Below are 22579 nucleotides of genomic sequence, written 5' to 3'. Positions count from 1 at the left end.
TCTGAAGACTGACTCCTGAGGAAGAGGAAACATCTGCATTTAGAGTATAATTACTGGGCATTTGAGAGACAATTACTGCTCATTTTAAGTTGTGCAAACAACATCATTGTACCAAAATCATAGCTGATTAATGATGTCTTAACCTGCCTTCTGCTACTGCACAGAAAATCACTAGAAAAACAATAATAATTTTAAATCTCATGTTCTTAGCACTTTATTGTTGTATTTTAACCAAAAAAAAAATTTTTTTTAAACCATTAAAAGCATCACCTCTATGACCTACAAGTAAGAAACCTTCAAGAAATCTCTTCAAAATCCTAAACAACCTGGGAGCTGGGCAAAAGGAATGGAAGAAATAGGCATCTGCTCCCTATTATGAAAAATTCCTCTCCACACATCCATCTTCTTACTGACAGTGAGTATAACATGATTTCTGAAGAACATGCAATAGATGAGCTGCAGGGTGGAGAAGGAAAAGAAGCCAAAAGAAAAGAAAAGTCAGGAACAAGCAACAAGGGAGGATGTCACAGGAACTACCAGAACAGTGGGAATGAGTCTTTGTGCAAAACTGCTTCAAGAGGGTTTATAAGTGGATTTATCTACTGTAAGAAAAGCAGTGAAACACCACAGTCCAAGAAATAGGTGCAAACAGTCTCTTAGTAGGCATGTACATTTGCAAAGGGAGAGAGACCTTTAAGGTCAACCTAATGTCCACTGAAGGCTCTCTATTCATTTTGAAGATGACATATGCAACTTACACACTTAGAATGGGCACCTAGAGATATTTTTCAAGACATTAAGATAACTAGATGCTTAAATCTTGTTAAAATCTTTACAAATTAATCACCTAATAAACCTTCTCCAGTTCTTCTTAAAATCAACATCAATATTCTTTAGATACTGAAGCAAAAACTACACTCATTTTTTCCTTTATGTTCATTCACATATTCTTTGCATTCAGGTGTTCCTTGCATTTCTTCGCTGTGGCTGCACTCATCCTGAGAGATAATGTGTGCTCAAAGATTTGTCTCACTCTCTGAGAACATTAACAAAATGTTAAAAAAAGCTGAAGATGAAAGGAGATATGGTTGTGCTCTGTCATATTTGCTTTTAAATGTGATTCACAAGAGACACAATCCAACCCAAGCAGATGTCTCCAGAAGAAAGCTATGAATGTAATCTGTAGATTAAATAGCTAATAGTTGGAATTAACCAAGTCTTGTGCAGGGTGATGAGTAATTTTGGCATGATGTCTGAATTGGGTCACTCAAAATATCAAGTAAAGCACATCTTGATACTGGAAAACCAGTAAATGGCATCAGATTAAGAATAAATGAAAACTAAAATCAAATGGAAATTATGTAATGGGACTTAAAATAAAGCACCTTAAAAGCCCTTCAGAACAATTTTACCCACAGGAAATATTTCATCTTAAGTAACACAAGTGTCAACTAGTACCTAGACTTCTATGACTGACCTAGTATCAAACATTTTTAAAGCATCACTGTTTTATAACAGAACTGTAATACTGTTGTTTCTTTTTTCTTTCTTCCTCCCCAGACAGAGATCTGAAGGTTTAAATACATAAAAGCAAAAACCAGGATAGCTGAGTAAGACTGGATGGTGTGGCTCACAGTCTTAAATGCATTATAAACTGATTAACTTTGCTATCAAGTCTGCGTCATCAGACTCTTTACAGTGTAAGCTTCACCTCAGTCACGGGAGTCTCAGTAGAGCCAGATGAGGCTGCTTACATCAGTAGATTTTAACACATGCACCTGGAAGTGAAGAAACAAGGCTTACTTATGCCCCAGCCTCTGCAGTCTCATTTGCCACTTGTAGTGATCCTGCTATCACAAATGCAAGTGTAAATTTTGATAGACATCACCTTAAATAACCTGGGTGCTTTAATGAGTCAGGTAATTTAAAAGCCCCTCAAATGGTTTAACAATGAAGATATCAACAGATGCTGCTTTGAGAGCGTCTCTTTTCAGCTATGCATTTAAACATACAGGACAGATTAGAATTGTCAGAACTGTATGCCTGACTCCACAGCACGGAAGCTACACACCTCTACACTAACTCAAGGTTATCTGTTGGTTCCAAGCCACCACAGACAAACAAACTTAATAATTTACAGAGTGATATAATCTTGTTTCAGATTAGACCACAATGAAAAACGCAGATAATATTTGTAAAACACTTGTAATAAAACTCTACCATTTGAACAGTTTAAAATTCACCTTAGAGAAATATCTCTTGACAGCAGCAAACTCACAAAAGGTTCCTTTTTGGAAGAAAAAAAATAAAATCCTTTTTGCAGAAAATTTACCTCATTCAGAATAGTAGTCACCTGATTCTTGAAAGGAGATACATTTGACTTGCCTGAAGTCATGGTAATTTAAAGAACACAGTCCTGCTTCTTCTCAGATGTTCTCCGTTGTGTTAAAAAAAACCTCAAAGCACACTTTGGTAATAGGTATCCATGCTCTTGTTAGTGTGAAGTAGGCCTACAACTGTGACCTGTACAGAACAGCTCAAATAACACAACTGCCACTGAGAAGACCTACAGGATTCAACACTGTCATAAAAGAGGTAAACTGCACAATATTATGCTGATGATTCAATGCAAGAAGATGAATAAAATCAAATGTTAAAGGGTATTAACTCTTTCTTGTAGAAATCAGTATTGGGCCAAAGTGTAGGAAGGTATTAAAAAAATAATCAGAAGAAACTACCATTCTATTTCTGAAAACATATGCTTGTGGAGATTCTCAGAGAGAAAACTGCATTCAGGAAGATTATTCCCATACATAAAATTACACCTACAAAAATTATGACATGATACACAAAAGACCTCAGTTTACTACAAAGGAAGTGAGAAAAAAGCCAAGCAAATTGAGATCATTTTGGTCAAGTCCAGGAAAAAGCAAAAACTAGATCTATGTGCAATAATGTCAATACAAGATGATCTAAAGTAGCAGAAAACCTGGCATTTAAACACTGAATAAAATAAAAATTTTAAAGAAATATCTGAAAAGGGTTTATTGTTATTTTAAAGTGTGATTATATCTCAGTAGAGCAGGAACACAGGCTAGCATACTTTAGGGTTGATTTAGCAAAATTTTCCTGGAGCAAAGAAGAAGTTTTCCATGAGGCTGTTTTATAATTGCTTTGGAAATATCTCTTATCAGAATACAGGAACAACAAAAAATACAAAATTAGTCAAAAAGCTACAAAATAATCATAAAGAGAAATGTTTTATGAGTAGAAATTGTATCTTCTAATTAGCAAACATCATATGTCATTTCTCCAAGCAATGACTAAGCAGGATGTGGCGGGAACTGCATATGAATAGTTCCATGGTCATCAAGGCAATAGATGATTTATTTATAGTGTCTCAAGTGAGCAGAGCTGGGAATAACAGGAAAAAATAATGGAAAACGATGGAGAATTATGCAGACTAACAAGCATTTCTGGCACTAAGTCGTGTACAATTGCATGAAAGCAAGGGCCAGAAGTATCGTCTTCAAGGCATCAAGACTAAATGGAGCAAAGCTCCACTGAACTGAAGGATGGATGACTTTGTGATTCTGAGGAACTTTGCAACACTGCAATGATTTGTCATGGCATTAACCTTACTCACACCGTCACCATGACATCAATAATACATTAAGAATAGCTTAAAACACCCAAAAGGAATGACTTTGGTGACTTATGTTTTTCTGGATTGTAGTGCAGTAACAATCACAATACTTTTTTATATAATGTTAGTTCATCAAGCCTTTAGAACAAAAGATTATCAAAAGAACTATATAACATTGCATAGGAGATACACAGCAAAAGCAGTTTTAAGGTACTGACAATGTTGACAGCTTTGAGAGATGTTTACACTAGGCCTAAGATTTATTATTGTTTCAGTGGGAAGACTTGTCAAACACCAGCAGTTCTATGAAATGTAGTGAAACTGAAGTTACTCAGTAACTCTACAGATTTCTTGTTATTTCCCTATTTATTTTTGCTGATCCCGAAATCTCTGACATGCTTCTGACTTAGAGGAAAAACAGAGCTTTGTTACCTTCACTAAAGCATTCTTCAAAGCCTACTTTGCTGCTTACAGCACTTACACAGTTTTAGCCCTTTAATTCAGCACCACCTATTGTTTTTTGTTTTTTTTTAATCCCCACAATGATAAACAGCAGCAGTTGGTAATAGCCTCAGCAATTACAGGTGAGCCTACTTTCAGCATAGGCCTGCCAGAGAAGAAAATGAAACTACACATTGAGTACTGTGTTCAGTTTTGGACCCATTACTACAAGAAAAATACCAAGGCCCTGCCAAAGAACAGCAACAGAGCTGTGAAGGATCTGGAGTACAAGTCTTATAAGGAACAGCTAAGAGAACTGAGGTTTAGTCTAGAGAAAAGGAGGCTGGGGGGAGACTTTATTGTGCCTCTACAGAAGGCTATGGAGAGATGAGGGATTAGCCTTTTCCCTAGGTGAATAATGATAGGACAAGAGGTAATAGTCTGAAATCGCACTGGAGAGGTTCAGGTTGAATGAAAAACATTCTTGGAAAGAGTAGCAAAGTAGTTGAACATCCTGCCCAAGAAAATGGTAGAGTCACCATCTGTAACAGCCACAGAACCAGCACAATGAGAGGGCGTTACAAAGAAAAGAAGGATGCTCAACCTCTCCAAAGATCTAGGCTCAAAGAAAGACTCAACAAAGAAGAGACCACCAGTAAGAGCCCTGTCTTCAGTGGCCGTCAGCCCTTAAATGAGGTCTAAGAGCCTGGCTCCACCCCTTTGATTGCACAGGTGAATTATCTCACCTTCCCTTCCAGGGCTGAGCAGGTCTTTTCCCCAGGTGTTTAATCACTGTTTCAGGCTGTGACTCGACAGTTACCATATACCATCCCTGAAGATGTTCAAGGAAAGTGTAGATGTGGCACTGAGGGAATTGAGTTAGTGGACATAGTGATAGGTTGAAGGTTAGACAAGATGATCTTAGTGGTCTTTTCCAACCCTTACGATTCTATGAAAATTAAAAGCAAATAAATAAGAAAGGGAATTAAAAGAATAGGTCTGGACTGGAAAATAATAGAGGAGGTGGGAAAGGGGAAAGAGGAAGAATAAAGTGGGTAAAGGATAATAAGCAAGTAAAAAACAGACAACAGCAGGTTTAAAGGTGGAGACCTAGCAAGAATAACAGAGTCAGATGAAGTAGTCTGAAAAGCAAGGTAGGATGGGAGTGAAAGGAACAGGGTGGACAGGAAAAAGTGGCTGGCGTTGGCAACTTCAGCATTCCATCCTGTCCAGAAGTTTCTTGCTCTCAGGCAAAGCACTTTCAAAAAAGAATGCTCTTCTTCAAATCAGCTTCAGATCTTTCTGGTAATTCTTGGTAGTGCATTAAAAGAAATCTTGGAAGATTCAGTTTGGCTGGAGCAACCTTGAGACAAACTTTAATTGGATATGCTTAATGGTTGTGTTTTTAATAATTCTGTCTTAATGGAAGTAGTATAAACCTCTTAACATAGTTGCACATAGGTTAGTCATCAAATGCACTGAAAAGGTGAATTCTTATTAAAAGAGAAAGCAATATGTCCTCAGGAAGTATTTTTAGACACATTCACATTGGAAATTGTACTAATGTTTCAATAAATTGCTAAATTTCCTCTCTAAAAGTAGGATACCAAAATTAAAAGAACTATGTACAAATCAAGCTGAAGAGCAAAGAGCAATAAGATTCTATGCAAATTTTGTTGAGCAGAAATATTGTAAATACTGTATAAAGCAGAATAGACCTCAAAATTGTATGCAGTAATGAGGTTTAATATAAATTTGGTTCAGTACATAGATTCTCTGATAAATTTAGTGAGGAATTTCAGTAATATTCAATTTCAGTTTCCATTATATGCTATGAAAATCTGTTAAATAGTATCAATGTAAAACTATCAAATAAAATATATGAATATTAACTATTTGTTGAATATTAAATCAAAATTCAAAAAAAACCTCTTCAGAACAGTATTTCTTGAAATTATGAATCAGTGCTAGGTGAAGTCTAACTGTGTTGTATGTGGAGTCACTGAACGTGAGAACTGAAAAGATCTTCAAGATTAAGGAACAGAATATGGATGGCCCAAAACTCAGAATCGTATTACATGCCTCTACAGTATACTTTAATGCCACTTATCCCTAATGGGTAGAATACTCACTGGTTTTCGAGTTGGAGTAACTTGAACGGAATGATAAAATTCTGGTTGCACTCGGCTGCTTTTCTTGATTTTCCTTTTTCTTACAGAGGTTTCCTGCTCACTTAGATGGTGAGCTTCTACTAAAGGCTGTGTTTCCTCAAGGCGAGGTGCTACACGTCTTCTGGCATGACGAGGACTTGATCTAAAGCCCTGCAACAGAAAAAGCAATCATCGTGTTTAACATCTCCCACAGTAGAGCCATGTAGCAACAGAGAAATAACACAGGATCTCAAAAATGACAACAACTTGAGGTACAAGCATGCTCATTTTAAATTAATATAATGTCCCTATATACTGCATGTAACAATAAAAGGATGTTGCCATGTACCGTGAATGTCACATTTGTTTCATATATTTCAACTATGTATGTTACTGACAGTAACTCCTGTTGCTTTTCTTTATGAGCCCACACTTGGTTAGTTGTAACTAAATAACTATAATTTAATATTTATAATTAAATGTTCCGAGTCCTCTCATGGCCTCATTCGAAGTTGTTCTAGGGAGTGTGAGCAGAAAATACGCTTTTATTTCCTGAATGAAAATGAAGAAAAATAGGTAGCTAGCAAAACAATGACCACTAACTGTTCTCGTTACAAGTTCTGATGCTGCTAGATCTAGGAGGAGATCTTACCATTTAGAATGAAAGAGTTATGAAGGACAGCTGTCTTTTGCTTATTATCTGGGAAGTACATATATATTTGGCCAAAAGAGTAAACTTAGGAAAAGCTGTCCTTTACAAAACTTTACAGAGGTTTGCTGTGAACATTTCTGAACGTCAACCAGAATGATTTACAGCCTTACGGCAATTTCATTTATTTAATGGTAACAGGTATAATGGTAGCCCTGTTTTACTACTTGTAGAAATTTACACAGAGCATTCTCATATTTTCCTGGGTTCCCTCCACATCAGTCACCATGAGCATGCAGGAGTCTGTTGTGGGCACTATGGATGGACAGTTATTTTAGCTCTTTAAAGGAATGCTCCTAATGCCAAAAACACACGAACAGTTTTACATAAACATGCTAGTAATCACTACAGTTGTATCTTGCATGCAACATGATGTGAAAAGGCTGAATTGCCAAAATAAAGTATTAGCACTTGTATAAACCTAACTTCTCATAGCAACCTTCTATTGATGGACAGGAATGCACCCCAGCCCTACTTAGTCCGTGCAGGAGGTTGAGTCTGTACATGTGCTGCATCAGGACCATAAAGCATATATGACAAAGATGCAGCCCAGATTTCCTGGGTCCTTATTTACAATCCATCCTACTCTAGTGAAACAAAAGAGTTGTTCAGTCTATTTGTAGGAGCTGACTTTGATTACCTGTATCTTTAATAGAAGCAAATGTCTGCACATCAACCAAGACATGCATCATGAAAGCTACTGCAGCCAATAGACCTGCACAGATTCATAAAGGCTCTAAACATTCCAGTACATAAAACTGTGAGATGTTCCTATTGCAATTGGAGAAGCTTTTTGCACACTGTAAAATAACTAACATATCTGCAGTGTATCATCCATCATGATACTAAGGCCAGTCAGGATGACAGGACAAAAATACAACACAAGAAACCTACTATTACAGAGCTTACTTGTAGAATTTTTTTTTTCTTTGCAAAAATATAGAAGTGTGTATTGGGGATTATTCCACAATAAAAGAAAGTACCCCTTAAGAGACCAAAATACCCAGCAAAGCTGTTTTGATTTTCTAAATGTTAAACAGATTATGATTCATTTACAGATAACAGCAACTGGGGCTGTGTCAGGGGAGGGTCAGGCTATATACATCACACTTCAGTTGCTCCCTTACCACACACCCATCCTGCTAGGAAGATAAAACTCTTTGGGAAAGTGTGTTTATATAACAGTAGAATTTGGTAGAAGCTAAGCAGCTCTAGAAGTGCTTACAGATACATGGCAAATAGGGTTTTAAGTATGTGGGTCTCCCACTGAATGGCTTCCCCTCAAAATAATTCAAGATACACTAACTGAGTATTGTGCTTCATTAATAAAAAGTCACTTGTGATTTCCAGGAAGGTCTGTTTATGCACAGTGCTTTTCCTTTGTATTTGATATATATATTTTTTCTCTTTTGCTAGCAAGAAAATGAAGTCTTTATCTCTTTAAGAGCTCATCTGCTCCTGCTGCTGAAGCTTATTCTTCACTTGAAGTCATAATCTGTCTGCACTGGCATGAGTGGTTACCCTGCAGAGGATTATAATGCGATGAAGGCAGAGGATCATGATTTCAGGTGGAAAATTGATTCCTTATCAACAAGGATAATGTTACAAGGGCAGAGTCCTTAGACCAAAGCCTGAAATGCTTACTCATACCTGCAACAAGACTTTGCAGAAGTGCAAAGAAATGCAGAGAGGACTTAAAAGCGATGCAGGGGTATGGGAGCTGCTGTTCCTCACTCAGTGCAAAAATTAGACCTGCCAGAGATTCCTTCAGCAGTGAAATTAATAGAGGCACCGTGTGCCATCTGTGTTATTATCCTTCATTTGAGCCCAAAGTTGAAAATGTGCTGTACTAACATGGCAATCAAACTAAAAAGGAGAAAAAAAAAAAAAAAAAAAAAAAAAAAAAAAAAAAAAAAAAAGAAGAAGAAGAAGAAAGAAAACTGAAAATGCCAAAAATATTTGTTTGTTTAGTAAAGAGAGCACTATTTTAGGTGGCAAGCCAGAGGCGGAGAGCAGACAAGTATTACAAGGTACTCAAGGACACACAGTACAAAATCTGATACCAAGCCACTGAGGAAGCATTAGAGATTTTAAGTTGATGCAGGCAAGTGAGGTTGCTCTAACACTGTTAAGCAATTTGTACTTTCCAGTGTCACGTGAATGCTGTGTCACTGGACAATGACAAACCTTTTCTTCTTTGTGTTGAGAGATAGCTGTTCCTTCCTGGACCTACTTTATTCATTTTTTGTCTCCGTAATAAATTATGACACAAGGCAAACCTAACAGATAATACTTCAAATATATGATTTTAGAAAATCTCTTTTCTTATAAAATTATTGTACAGATAGTACAGGTTTACACCATAAGGTACACTTCATTAAAGAAGAACCAGAACCAGTTTTTATGTATCGCAGAGAAACTCAAGAACTAAAAAAACCTGAGATTATCTTCTCTCCAAATCATTCATGCTTGTCTTTCTAGTTAGCTCCCTAAAGGAAAGATTTCTACCTTTGGAAGAAGGCTGGGAAGATCTAGATCTTAGCTGAGCTTTGTGAATTAATCCTTTTATGCCTTCTCTAAAGGTTGTGGGGTTTTTTTTTCTTCTGGAATGAAGTGTGGTAACATTGAATAGACCTGTTGTGTCTATCATTTCATCTAAACTAATGATGAATGCTCCAGATTCGCACCATGTGCTAATGAGCACAGCTGACTGGTTGTATAAAATGAATTCTGTGGTAAGCTGCTCCATTTTAAAAGTATCTTCCTTTCCAGACAAATTTTAGGATCACACCTCTGATTCGGTGCCTGATTTATGTGTACAGAAACACTATGTGGGATCCCTTTGACTAAAGCTCAGAAGATCTATATCTCTACAGCTACCTGAAAGAAGTTCGTAGCGAGCAGGGTGTTGGCCTCTTCTCTTGTGTAACTAGTGACAAGAGTAGAAGGAATGACCTCAGGGTGTGCCAGGGGAGTTTCAACTTGGATGTTCAGAAACACTTTCCTGATAGAGTGGTCAGGTGCTGGAATGGGCTGCCCAGGGCAGTGGTGGAGTCACCGACCCTGGAAGTGTTCAAAGAACACTTATACATTGTGTTGAGGGATGTAGTTTATTGATAACTATTGGTGATGGGTGGATGGTTGGACTGGATGATCTTGTAGGTCTTTTCCAACTCTGATGATTCTATGATTCTATGATTGATTCTATGATCTCCCCAGGCTCCCTTTGGAACAGTGGGTCTGATGAACCTGGAGGGACTGCATCTCTCCACTGGCCATAAGTGAAGCCCAGGCTGACTGCTTCACTCACAGATGGCTGTGCTCTAAGTGTCCAAGATTAAGAAGTATGAATCTGACCCATGACAAACATGAGGAATTTGGTCTGCCTTGGATCCTTCCATCTACACTGTATCAACAGGCTTCCTCTTATTTTCCTCTTCCTATAGAAATAATTGCAGTCTTTTTCCATCAGTTTTATGTGAGAGTTTTACATGTCCTTATTCACTAACATAACTCCTCCCGGATCCACATAATTTAGCACAGTATCACAGAAACACAGAAACACAGAATCGTAGGGGTTGGAAGGAACCTCTAGAGATCATCGAGTCCAACCCCCCTGCCAAAGCAGGTTCCCTACACCACTATGCTTATTAATTTCTATTACTGATATATGTATAATAGTATTGTGTGATTTTTCCATTCCATTTAAATATTTCCCATTCCATCTTCTTTTCTGATCAAGTTATACATCCAACAGAGCTCATCAATGACTTGTCATTCAAAAGATCTTTTCTGGAGACCGTGACCTTAAAAGATTAACAAAGTGTTTCTCTGTAACATGTTTCAAGTTTCTCTGTAACATGGCCAGGTCTTGAATATCATGTGTACTCCTTTATCCCATTTTTCAGAATTCGATGTGGTCTAGTATTTGATAACCAAGTGAAACTCTGCAGGCTTTGTCATTGTCTGTTCCCCTTCCTACTCCTTTTATTAATATTAAAAACAGGATTTTGGACCTTCTTAAATAACCGCTCTAATTTTTGCTTTTAATGAGGACATTTTGGGTAATATATGAATCTTTTTCCCCCTTTTACTTTCTTCATTTTTCTTTTATTTTTAATTGTTCATGTAATGTTTTAATAGAGCCATATGAACACAGCAGTGCTATCCCATTATTGCTTTTGTGTCACAAATCTTTGCTCCATTCTATAGTTATGCTGTTTATTAATTCACCTGATTCTTTTTTTCCCCTTTATTCTAGCCTTTCACAATCCCTATTACCTTTATCATGCATTACCTACTATTATATTAATTCTTCATTTTTCCCAATATAAATTTTATGTAGAATATATTGGGAGTTAGAATTCTAATTTTGTAGTTTAATCTTTCCAGCAAGTGTGTGTTTTCATAGTCATCAAACATTAAGAGACTGCCTTATCTGATGTCCAGATGCATTAACTTCAGTGGATACTGAACTGCAACTCACTTTACCTTCTAGCAGAGCTTCAGTAAACTGCAGAAAAACTGCTGGTCAGCAGTAAGCAACATTGCAGCACACCAGCAGGAATGGCAGTTGAACTCATCTGTATTTGCAAATGCCTTCACAGATATTTGAGTGAGCTTCTTAGCTTAAATGACAAGGCTACTCACATAGCAGACCAAAGGAAGCCAGTTGATGTAATCTTCTTGGATTTCAGCAAAGCTTTCAATACTGTTTCTTTCTCACAGTATCCTTCTGGACACAATGTCCACCATACAGCTAGACAAGTACAAAGTACGATGGGTGAACAGTGAGTTGAGAGGTCAGGCTCAAAGGGTTACGGTAAATGGGGTTACATCAGGCTGGTAATCAGTCACTAATGGAGTTCTCCAGGGCTTCATTTTAGGTCCAATACTCATTTTTGTCAGTGACTTGGATACAGGACTTGAAGGTATACTAAGTTTGTGAACAACACTAAATTAGGAGGAGCTGTTGACTACTGCAAGGATAGAGAGACCTTGCAGAGAACTATGACAAATCAGAAGGCAGGGCAGTCACCATCTGCATGAAGTTTAACAGAAGCAAATGCCAGATTCTGCACCTGCAACAGGGAAACCTGTCTTTGCTTACAGACTGGGGTATAAGAGGCTGGAGAGCAGCCCCACAGAAAGGGATCTGGGATTCTGGTTGACAGCAAGTTGAACATGAGCCAGCAGTGTGCCCTGGCAGCCCAAAGGGACAACACACCCTGGGGTGCACCAGGCCCAGCACTGCCACTGGGAGAAGGGAGGGGTTGTCCTGCTCTGCTCTGTGCGGCCTCACCTCCAGCACTGGATGCAGGTTTGGGGTACCACAATATAAGAAGGATATAAAACAATTAGAGAATGTCCAAAAGGAAAGTTATAAAAATGATGAAGGGCCTAAAGGACAAGACATATGAGGAGTGCTGAGGTCCCTCAGTGTGATCAGTGCAGAGCAGAGCAGTTGAGGGGAGGACTCATGACAGCTGCAGCTCCTCACAGGGAGTGGAGGGCACCGCTGAGCTCTGCTCTGTGATAGTGATAGGGCCTGAGGGAATGGCATGGAGCTGTGCCAGGGGAGGGACAGCTGGGGGTCAAGGACAGGGTCTGCACCAGAGGGTGGTGGGCATGGAACAGGCTGCCCAGGGCAGTGGGCACAGCCCTGAGCTGCTGGAGTTCAATGAGCATTTGGACAACGCTCTCAGACACTGGGTTTGAATTTTCAGTGGTCCTGGAGCTGAACTCAATGATCCTTGTTGGGTCCATTCCAACTCAGGATATCCCAAGAAATGCAGTTTTCCAAGTACACTAACAAACATCAAAGCCAAAGGAAAGATATCCAACTCTGTGTGCTTGCTTTTAAGGTTTTTTACAATGGTTGTCTGTGCGTGAGAATTGCCATCTATTTATCCCTGTCGATTAATGGTGTCAAGAATGGTCTTTGAACTGTCAGTTACTGTCTGCTAAAAGGTTGGAAACTTTCGTGTATGTGCAGCCTACAACATCTTACAGCCTGGAGACATTAGTATGCACAGGACCAGAACCACTCCCAAGACTAGAGTTCTGAGCTGTTTTGCAGACAGGCTGAAATAGAACCAAACCCTCAAGCTGAAGTGCTTACTGGAACAAAAAGGGCAGGTTTAATTAAATATTAAATCCATTTATTGTATCAAATTCCCCTTCAAACTGAAAGAGAGAACTTAATGAGTATTTCTGCTACACGTATTTAAATATATATACATGCACCTGTACTGTAAGACCAACTTTAATTTTGAAAGTGACTAAGATTGAGTTACTTCCCTTCTCTCACAGCAGTTTCCATGCTAAATGTGTTTAGTTTACAAACTAACAGAGGAACAGAAAATACAGCATTTCTCTAACTGTCGGCCCTGTAAGTTCAACTCCAAATCCAGGATTCACATTATGTCCTCCAAATTTCTTTTGGGTTGTTTATTAAAGCTAGGTCTTAGTTTTCTAAAGCAAGAAGACAACCTACGTTCACCTGGTATATTACTACACAAACACAGAAAATGGAAACAACTGTATTTGCTCTTTCTTGTCTCTAGCAGCTCCCAAAATATACACTGCAAACTTTTTTTTTCTCCTTATTTTTGAGGTTTTATTGATCTTTTTATTTTTTTAATCTTATCTCAGGGTTATACCTATAAAGATCTGAATCAACAGTTGAACATCAAATGTAACATTCCACATTCAGTTTTCACTCTCTCATTAACAAGTTTCCACTGGTGCTTCTTTGCATGTGTTCTATTTATCTCGTGAGATTTTATTCTCATCTTCTAAGGCCCAAATTCCGAACACTGCAGGAATTATTTCTTAGATACTGAAGACTGTGATTTGACATGTGCTAAGTAATACTAATTTTCCCAAGATAAGTCCAGACTTTCAATACAATTACAAGCAATTGTCTTTTATGTAGCCTAAGATTATTTTTCCAACTCAGTTCATGAAACACAGTATCAGCAACCTGCCTTCCAGCTTCTAAAGGAACACACAAATGTCCAAGTACAAGCCCCTGTGTGATCCTAGATTTTAGGCAGGTGAATGAATTTGGAGTATAACTTTTAATAATCCATGCTGTATTGCACTGCTGATTTGCACGTGATTGGTGCTGTGCTTTTTTCTTTTTTTAATCTCAAAGACAGAATTCCTAACAAAGCAAGTAAGATTTGATAGGAAAATTTGATGACGTGTAAGCAAATAACTGGTGCCCCAGTTATGCCTCAAGGTACCTTTTAAGTACTCTTTTCTGTCTAAATCTATAAGCCACAGAAACTAGCCTGTTCTTTAAGTAGTCCTAAGATTCTCTATCAAGAAGGTTTGCAGTTCTCCACTGTTATCTTGCCTTTCTTAGCCCTTGTGATACTTATCTTAGTTCCTTCACTATTACCTCAGGTCACCACAATCCTATGGAGTACTGACTGATCTGCAAAGTACAATCACATTTAGAACACAATAGCTTTTTTCCCAAGCATTTCTCCTCAGCATCATCAGTATATGGCATATAACCTGAGTCTGCCATAAAGAAATAACTACCAAAACAGCCTTTTAAATATTAAAAATACAGCAGGGAAAAGAATAAGATACACACACTGCTATACCACACAACTGCTGCCCAATGTGTAGAAAGAAATTTTCATCTGTCCAGTGCATTTGTTTGAAGTGCAAAGTGGAAAGAGAATTTATGCTACCTCAGAAAGTGAAGATGTCCTCTTAACCAAAGTAGAAACATAACTAAAGAGATTTAACAGGCATATATATACATACATACATATATGTGCAAGATACCTGGGGTGGAATTCAGGTATTAAGGAATTAAGATACCTGGATTCAGATACTAATGTTTACATATCTGAATTAGTACCTCTTTCTGGAGCTAGTCTAAAACTCCTATTATAGTCAATGAAAATTGCAGGCAGTACAGTTAGTGAGGCTTGAAGAACTATTCAGCTCATCCTAAAGGAGACAACTACTCTAGGTCAGCTTAATAGCTCTATAGACTATAAAACTGTGAAAGCTTGCAAAGAGCTTATCTTGCTGTATACAAGGATGCTGTTTTTGCAAAGTCACTTTCCAACTCTGCCTACACTTTACACACATGAAGTTGGCAGCAATAGATCAGACAGGAATGATGCCTTGACCTAGTTGTATCATTTTACTCCCTAGAACAAAAGAGAAGAATAAACGTAATACCGCAATCTAACATGATTATGCATTTCACTGCAGTCTGGATATCCAGAAATAAAGCTTTGTAAGAACTGTGTTCCAATTTCAGTTTTCTCTGTTTACCTTGCCACCCTGAAGCTGAGAGCTGTTGTTCTAACAGCTGAGTGGACAGCAGTGATGAGGACATTGGCATAAGCTGTGAGAAACATGTCTGCCCAAGTGTCAAATGTAGCTAGTTTCCACAGCTGATGTAGTACTTTTGCACTTCAGCCATAACTCATGTTTCACTGCTGCTGATGAGTCAGGAAGAACCAATCACTAACTCTCCTTGAGGCAAGGCCATAAGGCACAATGAACACAGCTGGGGCTGAAACGCTTTGGATAGAAGAAGCACCCAGATAACAAGCGGCCAGGCACACAGCTCACAAGTGAACTAGAAGCACAAGGAATCAGATCAAATATAACCTGTCATGGTAGCGCTACCTCAAGATCAGTCATAACAGCAGTGAGTGTAAACACCTAATCAAGCATATCAGCAACACAGTGCTAACTCCTTGTCCAGGAGATGTGGAGGAGTCGAGCACTCTCTTGCCAAGCCTGGGGCCTGCTGTGCCCTCCAGACTGCAGATTATGGAGGCAGGTTGAGAAGCCATGGGTCTGTTCACTTTTGATGTGGCTAGCCGAACAAGCCAAGCCCAGATGAACCAACTTCTGTATGACAACAGTGAGGTGACCTTACCCTGTGCACAGCACAGTTCTTCCACTGCATACCCAGGGTATGCAGTGGAAAAAGCCTGGGAGTTGTAGTTCCATGACCTAGGAAAACATGTACAATAGCCCAGGAGCTGAAAGAGCCCTGGGATAGTACTACCATGCTCATGCACTGCTTTCTTTCATTATTTAGCCTAAAGTACTGAGTTATTTCTGAAAATGGATACACAGCCTGATCTGTCATTTTTGGAATCTAACCACAGTAACTGAGAAATCAGTGTAGAAGATTAAGCTTTTCTGAGCTGTACATGGTCTGTGAACCCCTCCACAATCCTCTCCATCTGTATAAGAGTCATTCCTGCAGCTGATGTGGTAACATGTGATTACCACAGGTATGACCTGAGCTACTTTAATTCACAGCTTCAATCTGAGGTTAATTTCAGCCAATAAAAGACAGCTAGGTGCTCTCATTCAGTATATGGGTACAGACATGCACAGATAAGCTGTGCTCTGCCTTTATCCCCCTGAAACCACCATGGCTTCACTTGTTGGCTCATATGCACTAGGACTGTAAACTGTAAACTGGCATGCAACACAGCTGAAGCTGCAATCACAAATAAGATATGCATTTCCAGAGATAAAAAGAGACACTGAGAATTCTTACTGTAAGTATACAAATACTTTCATGACAGCTAGAAGGCTGTTGGCATGATTGTAATAATGGGAAATTAAAAAAATAAGCATTTTTATTATGTGCCAGATCATTATGCAGTGATTATCCCTATCCTGTCAGAGAGCTGTGAGGACGTGTTCATTTATAATGCAGGTCCCAAAATGCAGCGTGTCGAGACCATGTCTTACCTATTGATACGGACTGTGACACAATGTCAGCTCTTTATCAAATGATTGATGGAGCTGAGAAGGAATCCCCTCAGCATTTCAATGCTCTGCCTTCTGTCAGAAGCTGAAATAGAGCTGCAGGAAACCACACAGCTATAGAAATATATAGGGCATTTCTACACTGCACTATAGCACAAAGCAAAGGCACCTAGGTTACCTCATCTGGAGTTAGCTCAGGAACGCAAACGATCTTGCTGCAGCAGCTGGGGAAATGCCATCTATTTTGTGATTCAACTGCCAAGCAGGCTGTTTCTCAGCACAGGCCAATGCTTGCTGGGCTATCTAAATACACCACTGCAGTGAATAAAGCTAATAGTCATTTAAAGACAAAGTACTATTTGCAGAATCTCAGTAGTACCTCACCTGCAACCTACTGTAGGGAACTTGCTTTAGCAGGGGGGTTGGACTACATGATCCCCAGAGGTCCCTTCTAACTCCTGCAATTCTGTGATTCTGTGCTGTGTTACAGCACAGTGTAACATATTCTGTTTGGGCCACGTCACTGGATGTTATGAGAAATGGATAGGACTTGTCCTTACACACTATAACCTATATTTACAGATTTCTATTCATTCCTATACATAAGTGCTTTCATACACATAAGAAAACAATTTATTTTTGCTTTTGTCTATGATTTATTTTCCCTTGAACCTGTTCTTTAACTCTTACAACAACTAATGGAAAAACAGCTTAAATATCCTGGGGGAAAACCATGTCAAATACAAACGTAAAACATTTCCAGGCTGATGAAGCTCTATAAAGATGAAGAGACAGACTATGAATAGGTGCATGAATGTATTTTTCTGGCTGGCCCTTTACATTTCCCTTGCTCCTTGAATGCACTCCCTCCAGTCAAATGGAAGAATAAATTCTGCTCGGAGGGTCTGCAGATTTCTCTTTTCATTTGAGCAATGTATATCTAGAGCAGTTCATAAATAACTCCACAACGCTTGGGATGAGTGATAGTGCCAGTCTTCAAAGACTATTCATTACTGTTTTATAAGACACCAAGAACTGTATTTTTAAGCAATTGTCTCACAATTAGCCTCAGAAAGGAGATAGTTATATCTAAACTATGCTTATGAATAAATTCACAACAACTTCTTCTGGGCATCCATTATTGGCAAAGTCAACACATGCATTTACTGCGACTTTTCTATTGTGGTGTGTCCATTGTATGGTAATGGAGGATTTAGCAAATGTATTTGCTCTTAAAGATTGTCATTACAGTTGTCTGACCTATATATATATATACATATAGTCTGTTCTACAAACAAAATGAGAATTCTGAAGAACTCAAATGACAAAATGTAATTCATCATTTGCTACAGCTGTGGTTTATGTACATTGCCATCCCTCCACACAGCCTTTCCATACAGGGTCAATTCTGGTTTGCCTTCCTCATGCGGCCAGTCCCACCAGCATGCACCTGTTTTAAGTGACGTCAGAATTTATAGTGGACTGTAAAACTTTGATGGATTTGCTTCCCAGCAGGATCTTACACACAGGTCACAGTGGAACCGTTCACATAAGGCTTGCCCAAAATAAATGCAAAAAAGATATAATATTGTTCCTGACTACCCACGGACAATGAGACCTCCCAGTCCTCAGATAACTGTATTTCTAACTCAAAAGATGAGTTAAGGAAGAGCTGTAAAGCTAAGAGAGAATTCCAGGCAAAACATTTATAAATCCAACAGATTTTTTTCCCCAATAAGAACCATCATATTAACAATTAGCGCAAGCGTCCCTTTGCAACCTCATAAATAAAAAAACAAACAAAAACCAAGGCTACTTAAAAATTCATGAGAACCTGCCTACTCATGAACTCCTGCCCTCAAATCATGAGATGTTAAGAATAGCACCACTGGGATTCATTCTATATCCAGCCATCTACAACAGGCTAGTCATCCAAAGCCTGTGAGAAGCCTCCAGCCTGCATGCATTCAAGATTGCTCTGCAAGAAAAAGAGCTAACAGATTACTTGTTTTTTAACTGAAAGGTAAAAATCTCATGTAATCCCATGATTCCAGAAGCTTAAACAACTTGGAGAAATAATTATGGAAGAAACTGAAATCACAAGTGGCAACACACACATTAAAGAGTGCTTTCAAATTGTAAAGTATGGAAAACATTCAAACCTCTTTGTAAAGTGCTGAACACTTAAACCTGTCAAGCCCTCAAGTACTGAGAGAAAATTAATATACTCGATGAAAAAACAAACTCCCACAGAGAGTGAAGGAAGCGTGAAGTAACTGAATTACTGGTATCATGTAAGACTTTCAATATACAAGGAATAATTAAAACAAAATCAAAAACAAAACACTGGATCACAATATCTATCTTGGTAACACTATCACTGAGTTACATTGTTGTTTTGATGTAGTTTTCGGTGCAGCACAGACATGCAATTCTACAATTGACTCTCAAAGAAGGGAGGGAACAGTTAAAAGAGCTACTCATCAAAGGCTGATTTACCATGTAGGCAATGAATATTTCTGCTGGCAATTCACTTGTTTTCTTCTTTTACAGCCATGGCATATCTAGGTCTAACTCAGATTAGAAACATTAACTATTCTGGGTGCGATTCCTTTGTTAGTTCAGGGAATATCTCTAATGCCTGAGTAATTAAGGGCACCCTAAGAATAGTTATAATGAACTTAAAGAAGTGTAACAAAGAATATATTAAAAACAGATCCGACAAACTTAAGATAGTAGTAAATGAATGTTAGTGGGAGACCACTGTGCTGTCTTGTAAGCTCTCTCATCTTCTTGCTGGTTAATTTTTCTGCCATGAAGCACCTCTAACAAAGACAGGCTTTAACCTACTTTATATTCATAACGATTCATGCAAATTTACCTCCTTTTGAGGCAGGGGGTCAAGTGTTTCAAGTTCATTCTGTACTGAGGAATATCTACATAGACTTGTGCAGTATAATAATGAGAGGTTTTGCAGATATGCTAAAAATCAAGACCCACAAAAATAGACAAAGCATTTGTGGGTGAAACCCACCACTAGTGTATAAAACTCATAATGAGGTATCTGGTAAGGGTCATAAATACGTTTTCAAATTCAATATTTACCCTCCCATCGTGTGTCTTATTTATTTTCTTTCTTTTTCTTTTTTTTTTTTTTTTTGTTTTTAGTGTGGGGTTCAGCACTGAAGTGACTGAACAGCTCTGCTGGGGACAAAGACAACAACGTAGGCATGCACCACAAGAGCTACAGCTCTGGCAAGGAACTTCAATATACATTTGCTACACATCTATTTTTTTCCAAATATAAGGCTTTGCTGGCTGGCAGCCAATCATGCAGGAATTGCCAACCGCTCTGTAGATAGAGCAATTATAATTCTCTGTGCAGTGCCACTAGACCACCTGCACGCTCATGTGGGATGCAAGTCATATTGAACCCAGCTCTCAGGAGATGAATGCTATTTGGTATCAAACTCTTCTTCGTTATCTTTTATCATCATTAGGGAACAGCATTTATAATTCCACCTGACAGACAGCTCAGCATAGAGAAAGCCAGCAGAGTTGATGCTATGTTCATTTTTGGAGGAGAATAAAATGCAGCTATACAAAGCTTTCATTTCCATGCCTCATGCTTTCCTCAGCATCCTGTTGGAGCTGGAAGTGCATAATTCTTTGTGTTGATGTAGATATTGAGAATATCAAATTCTGTTTCAAATAATGTTGCCAACATTTCCATGGGAGCACATCTGTAATTAATTACTAATCGGTTCAATCGGATTCATTAATAGATGGTTTTACTTAAAAAATAATACTAAAAATTAAAATTAAAAACAAACCCAAGAAAATAAGAAGTTAATTATATCACATGACTCATCATTTTCTGTTAAGAATCAAAAGTCCATGACCAGAAATGAGGGGGAAAACAGCTCCACCATTACTTAGATGGATAGCTTGGACCATTAGCCTTACTCTGTCTAAACATAATATAGGAAATCATGAAAGAATCCAATAGTTCTTTATGCCTTATCCTTGGTTCCATAAATGGAAATTCCTACAAAATGTGCCTGCTTTTAACCAGGTGATACACAAATAGTTGCATGGTGGTTTACTGAGAATGAATGAGTCACTTTGCAAACTTCCCTTCTAAGAGTCAACACTAAGAGCCACACTTACTTCAACACAGAGCAACACAACCTCAATTTCTGTCTGGGCTTAATGGCAAAGTAACATCGCATAGCAACCGTTTCCTATTGGAGGAATGAAACCTTGACAAATGCCCTGGCTCCTGGAGGGACACCTCCGTTGGCTCACTTAGTGCAGCACTCAGCATCCAGTCACGAGAACAGAACGGACTTCTCAGGGTTAAAGAGAGGAGGTCTCTCTGCTAACTACACTCCATGTGTCCTCTCTTTGCAATAATGTGAAATACCATTTTTGGCACGGGAGTTTAAAACTAATTTCCACTAATTGCAACAACTGGATGGCATGCACACTTTTAAAAATATTGGTCATAATCTGGTTGTTTTCTTAATCATAACCAGGTATGGAAAATGTAAATAATTTAAAATAAAAGATCATTTTAGTGTAAAACTCTCTAATAGCAGGCAATGGCATGAAGATGCGGCTTTAATGAGCAGCAGGGAACCAGGCAGGAGAAACACCAGAGCAGCATAGAGACCAAGTGATACCCCGATGAGCATCATTCCCCATATTCTCCCAGCAGTTCCGCTCCTGCTTCTGGAGCGTTGGGGAAGTGCTGGCGTTGGCATTTCCCGTCTGCCTGAGCCCTGGCACCGCTCAGCAGTGCTGGGGCGAGGCAGCACTTCCCTGCCCGCAGCAGGTGAGTGAGGGCAGGCGGCAGCACAGGAGCTCTGCACCGCAGCCGTAGCGGTGCTGATAGGGCCGGGCACGGAGCAGCTCTGGGCGTACAGAGCTCTGCTCCTCTGGAAGTAGATAGCACTAGCAGCTAACAGAGGGTGCAGAGCTCCTGCTTTGCGTGGAACGTGTTGTTTTAAGCACACAAAACACAAAAAGCAATTCAAATACAGAACAGGACGGCGCGGCTCTCGTGCAAAATGAAAAGCTTGCTGTGCGATTGCATGACAGAAAAAGGACGAGGACAACAATAAGGACAAGTACTCAGGTAAAGAGAACAACTTCTGACCTTGAAATTGCGTGCTAAATAAATTACCTCAGAGCGAAAGTGGTGCGTTCTCATGACAGCATCTGTAAGGAAGCAGAGGTCAGGGCTGAGCTCGGGCCGCCGCTCCCCTCCGTCCCCACCCCCCGCCCTCCGGCATTTATCTTTAATGCACCCCGAGAAGTTGGGTTCGAAGTTGCTCGGCGCTCCGGGGTCCGCCGGCCCCTCAACCCCTGCCGCCCTCCCGCATCGTTACACGGGGATGGGCGGCGACGCGGCTGCCGCAGTCCCGGGCCCTCCGCGCGGCGCCGCCGGGCCGCTGCCAGCATCCTCACCTCGGCTCCGCGAGCGGCCCGAGAAGACGGATTTGATGGGGTGTCTGCCCTTCTGCAGCCTGCGATGCCAGCAGCAGAAGAATAGAATGGTGGCGATGGTGCCCAGCAGCAGCAGGAGCAAGAAGAGGGCGCACTGGATGCTGTAGGGTCTCAGCAGGACCAGGAACGCCGCCGCGATCATGGCTCAGCCGTGCGGCTGCCGCCGTACGAGCGCGGCGGTGCGGGGAGCCGGGCAGCCTCTCCCCCCCGGCAGCGGGGCGGGCATCGCTGCCGGCCCTGCGCTGCTGGAGCCGGCGGGAGGCGGGGGCGGAGGAGGGAGGAGGAGGAGGAGGAGGAGCGGGCGGGCTCGGGGCTGTGACTCAGCAGCGGCGGCAGCGGTTGCGGTGG

General features: G+C 39.7%; 1 protein-coding gene and 1 long non-coding RNA gene across 27 annotated transcripts in view; one reads left to right on the top strand and one right to left on the bottom strand.

The window, feature by feature from the left end:
• DST (dystonin) overlaps nt 1-22564 on the bottom strand; it is a 283686-nt gene extending 261122 nt beyond the window's left edge. For 7 of the 26 annotated variants that reach the window (XM_015859169.2, XM_032443498.1, XM_032443500.1 and 4 more), the window contains exons 1-3: nt 22193-22467; nt 21882-21943; nt 6220-6408 (exon numbers count right to left, since the gene is read on the bottom strand). In XM_015859169.2, coding sequence (XP_015714655.1) covers nt 6220-6408; nt 21882-21943; nt 22193-22373 — 432 coding nt within the window. In that variant the 5' untranslated portion in view covers nt 22374-22467. Of the gene's footprint in view, nt 1-6219; nt 6409-21881; nt 21944-22192 lie in introns of all 26 variants that reach the window. The other 19 variants (XM_032443495.1, XM_032443497.1, XM_032443494.1 and 16 more) reach the window with 12 other exon arrangements.
• LOC107312096 lies at nt 6397-20326 on the top strand. Its single transcript, XR_004306585.1, has 2 exons — nt 6397-6509; nt 19889-20326. It is a non-coding gene; the product is annotated as an uncharacterized LOC107312096 (long non-coding RNA).
• Nucleotides 22565-22579: the final 15 nt, after the last annotated feature.

Source organism: Coturnix japonica, chromosome 3, assembly GCF_001577835.2.
Source record: "Coturnix japonica isolate 7356 chromosome 3, Coturnix japonica 2.1, whole genome shotgun sequence".
NCBI classification, from domain to species: domain Eukaryota; kingdom Metazoa; phylum Chordata; class Aves; order Galliformes; family Phasianidae; genus Coturnix; species Coturnix japonica.
Note: the sequence above shows the minus strand (reverse complement) of the source record. Positions and strands in the feature narration are given on the sequence as shown.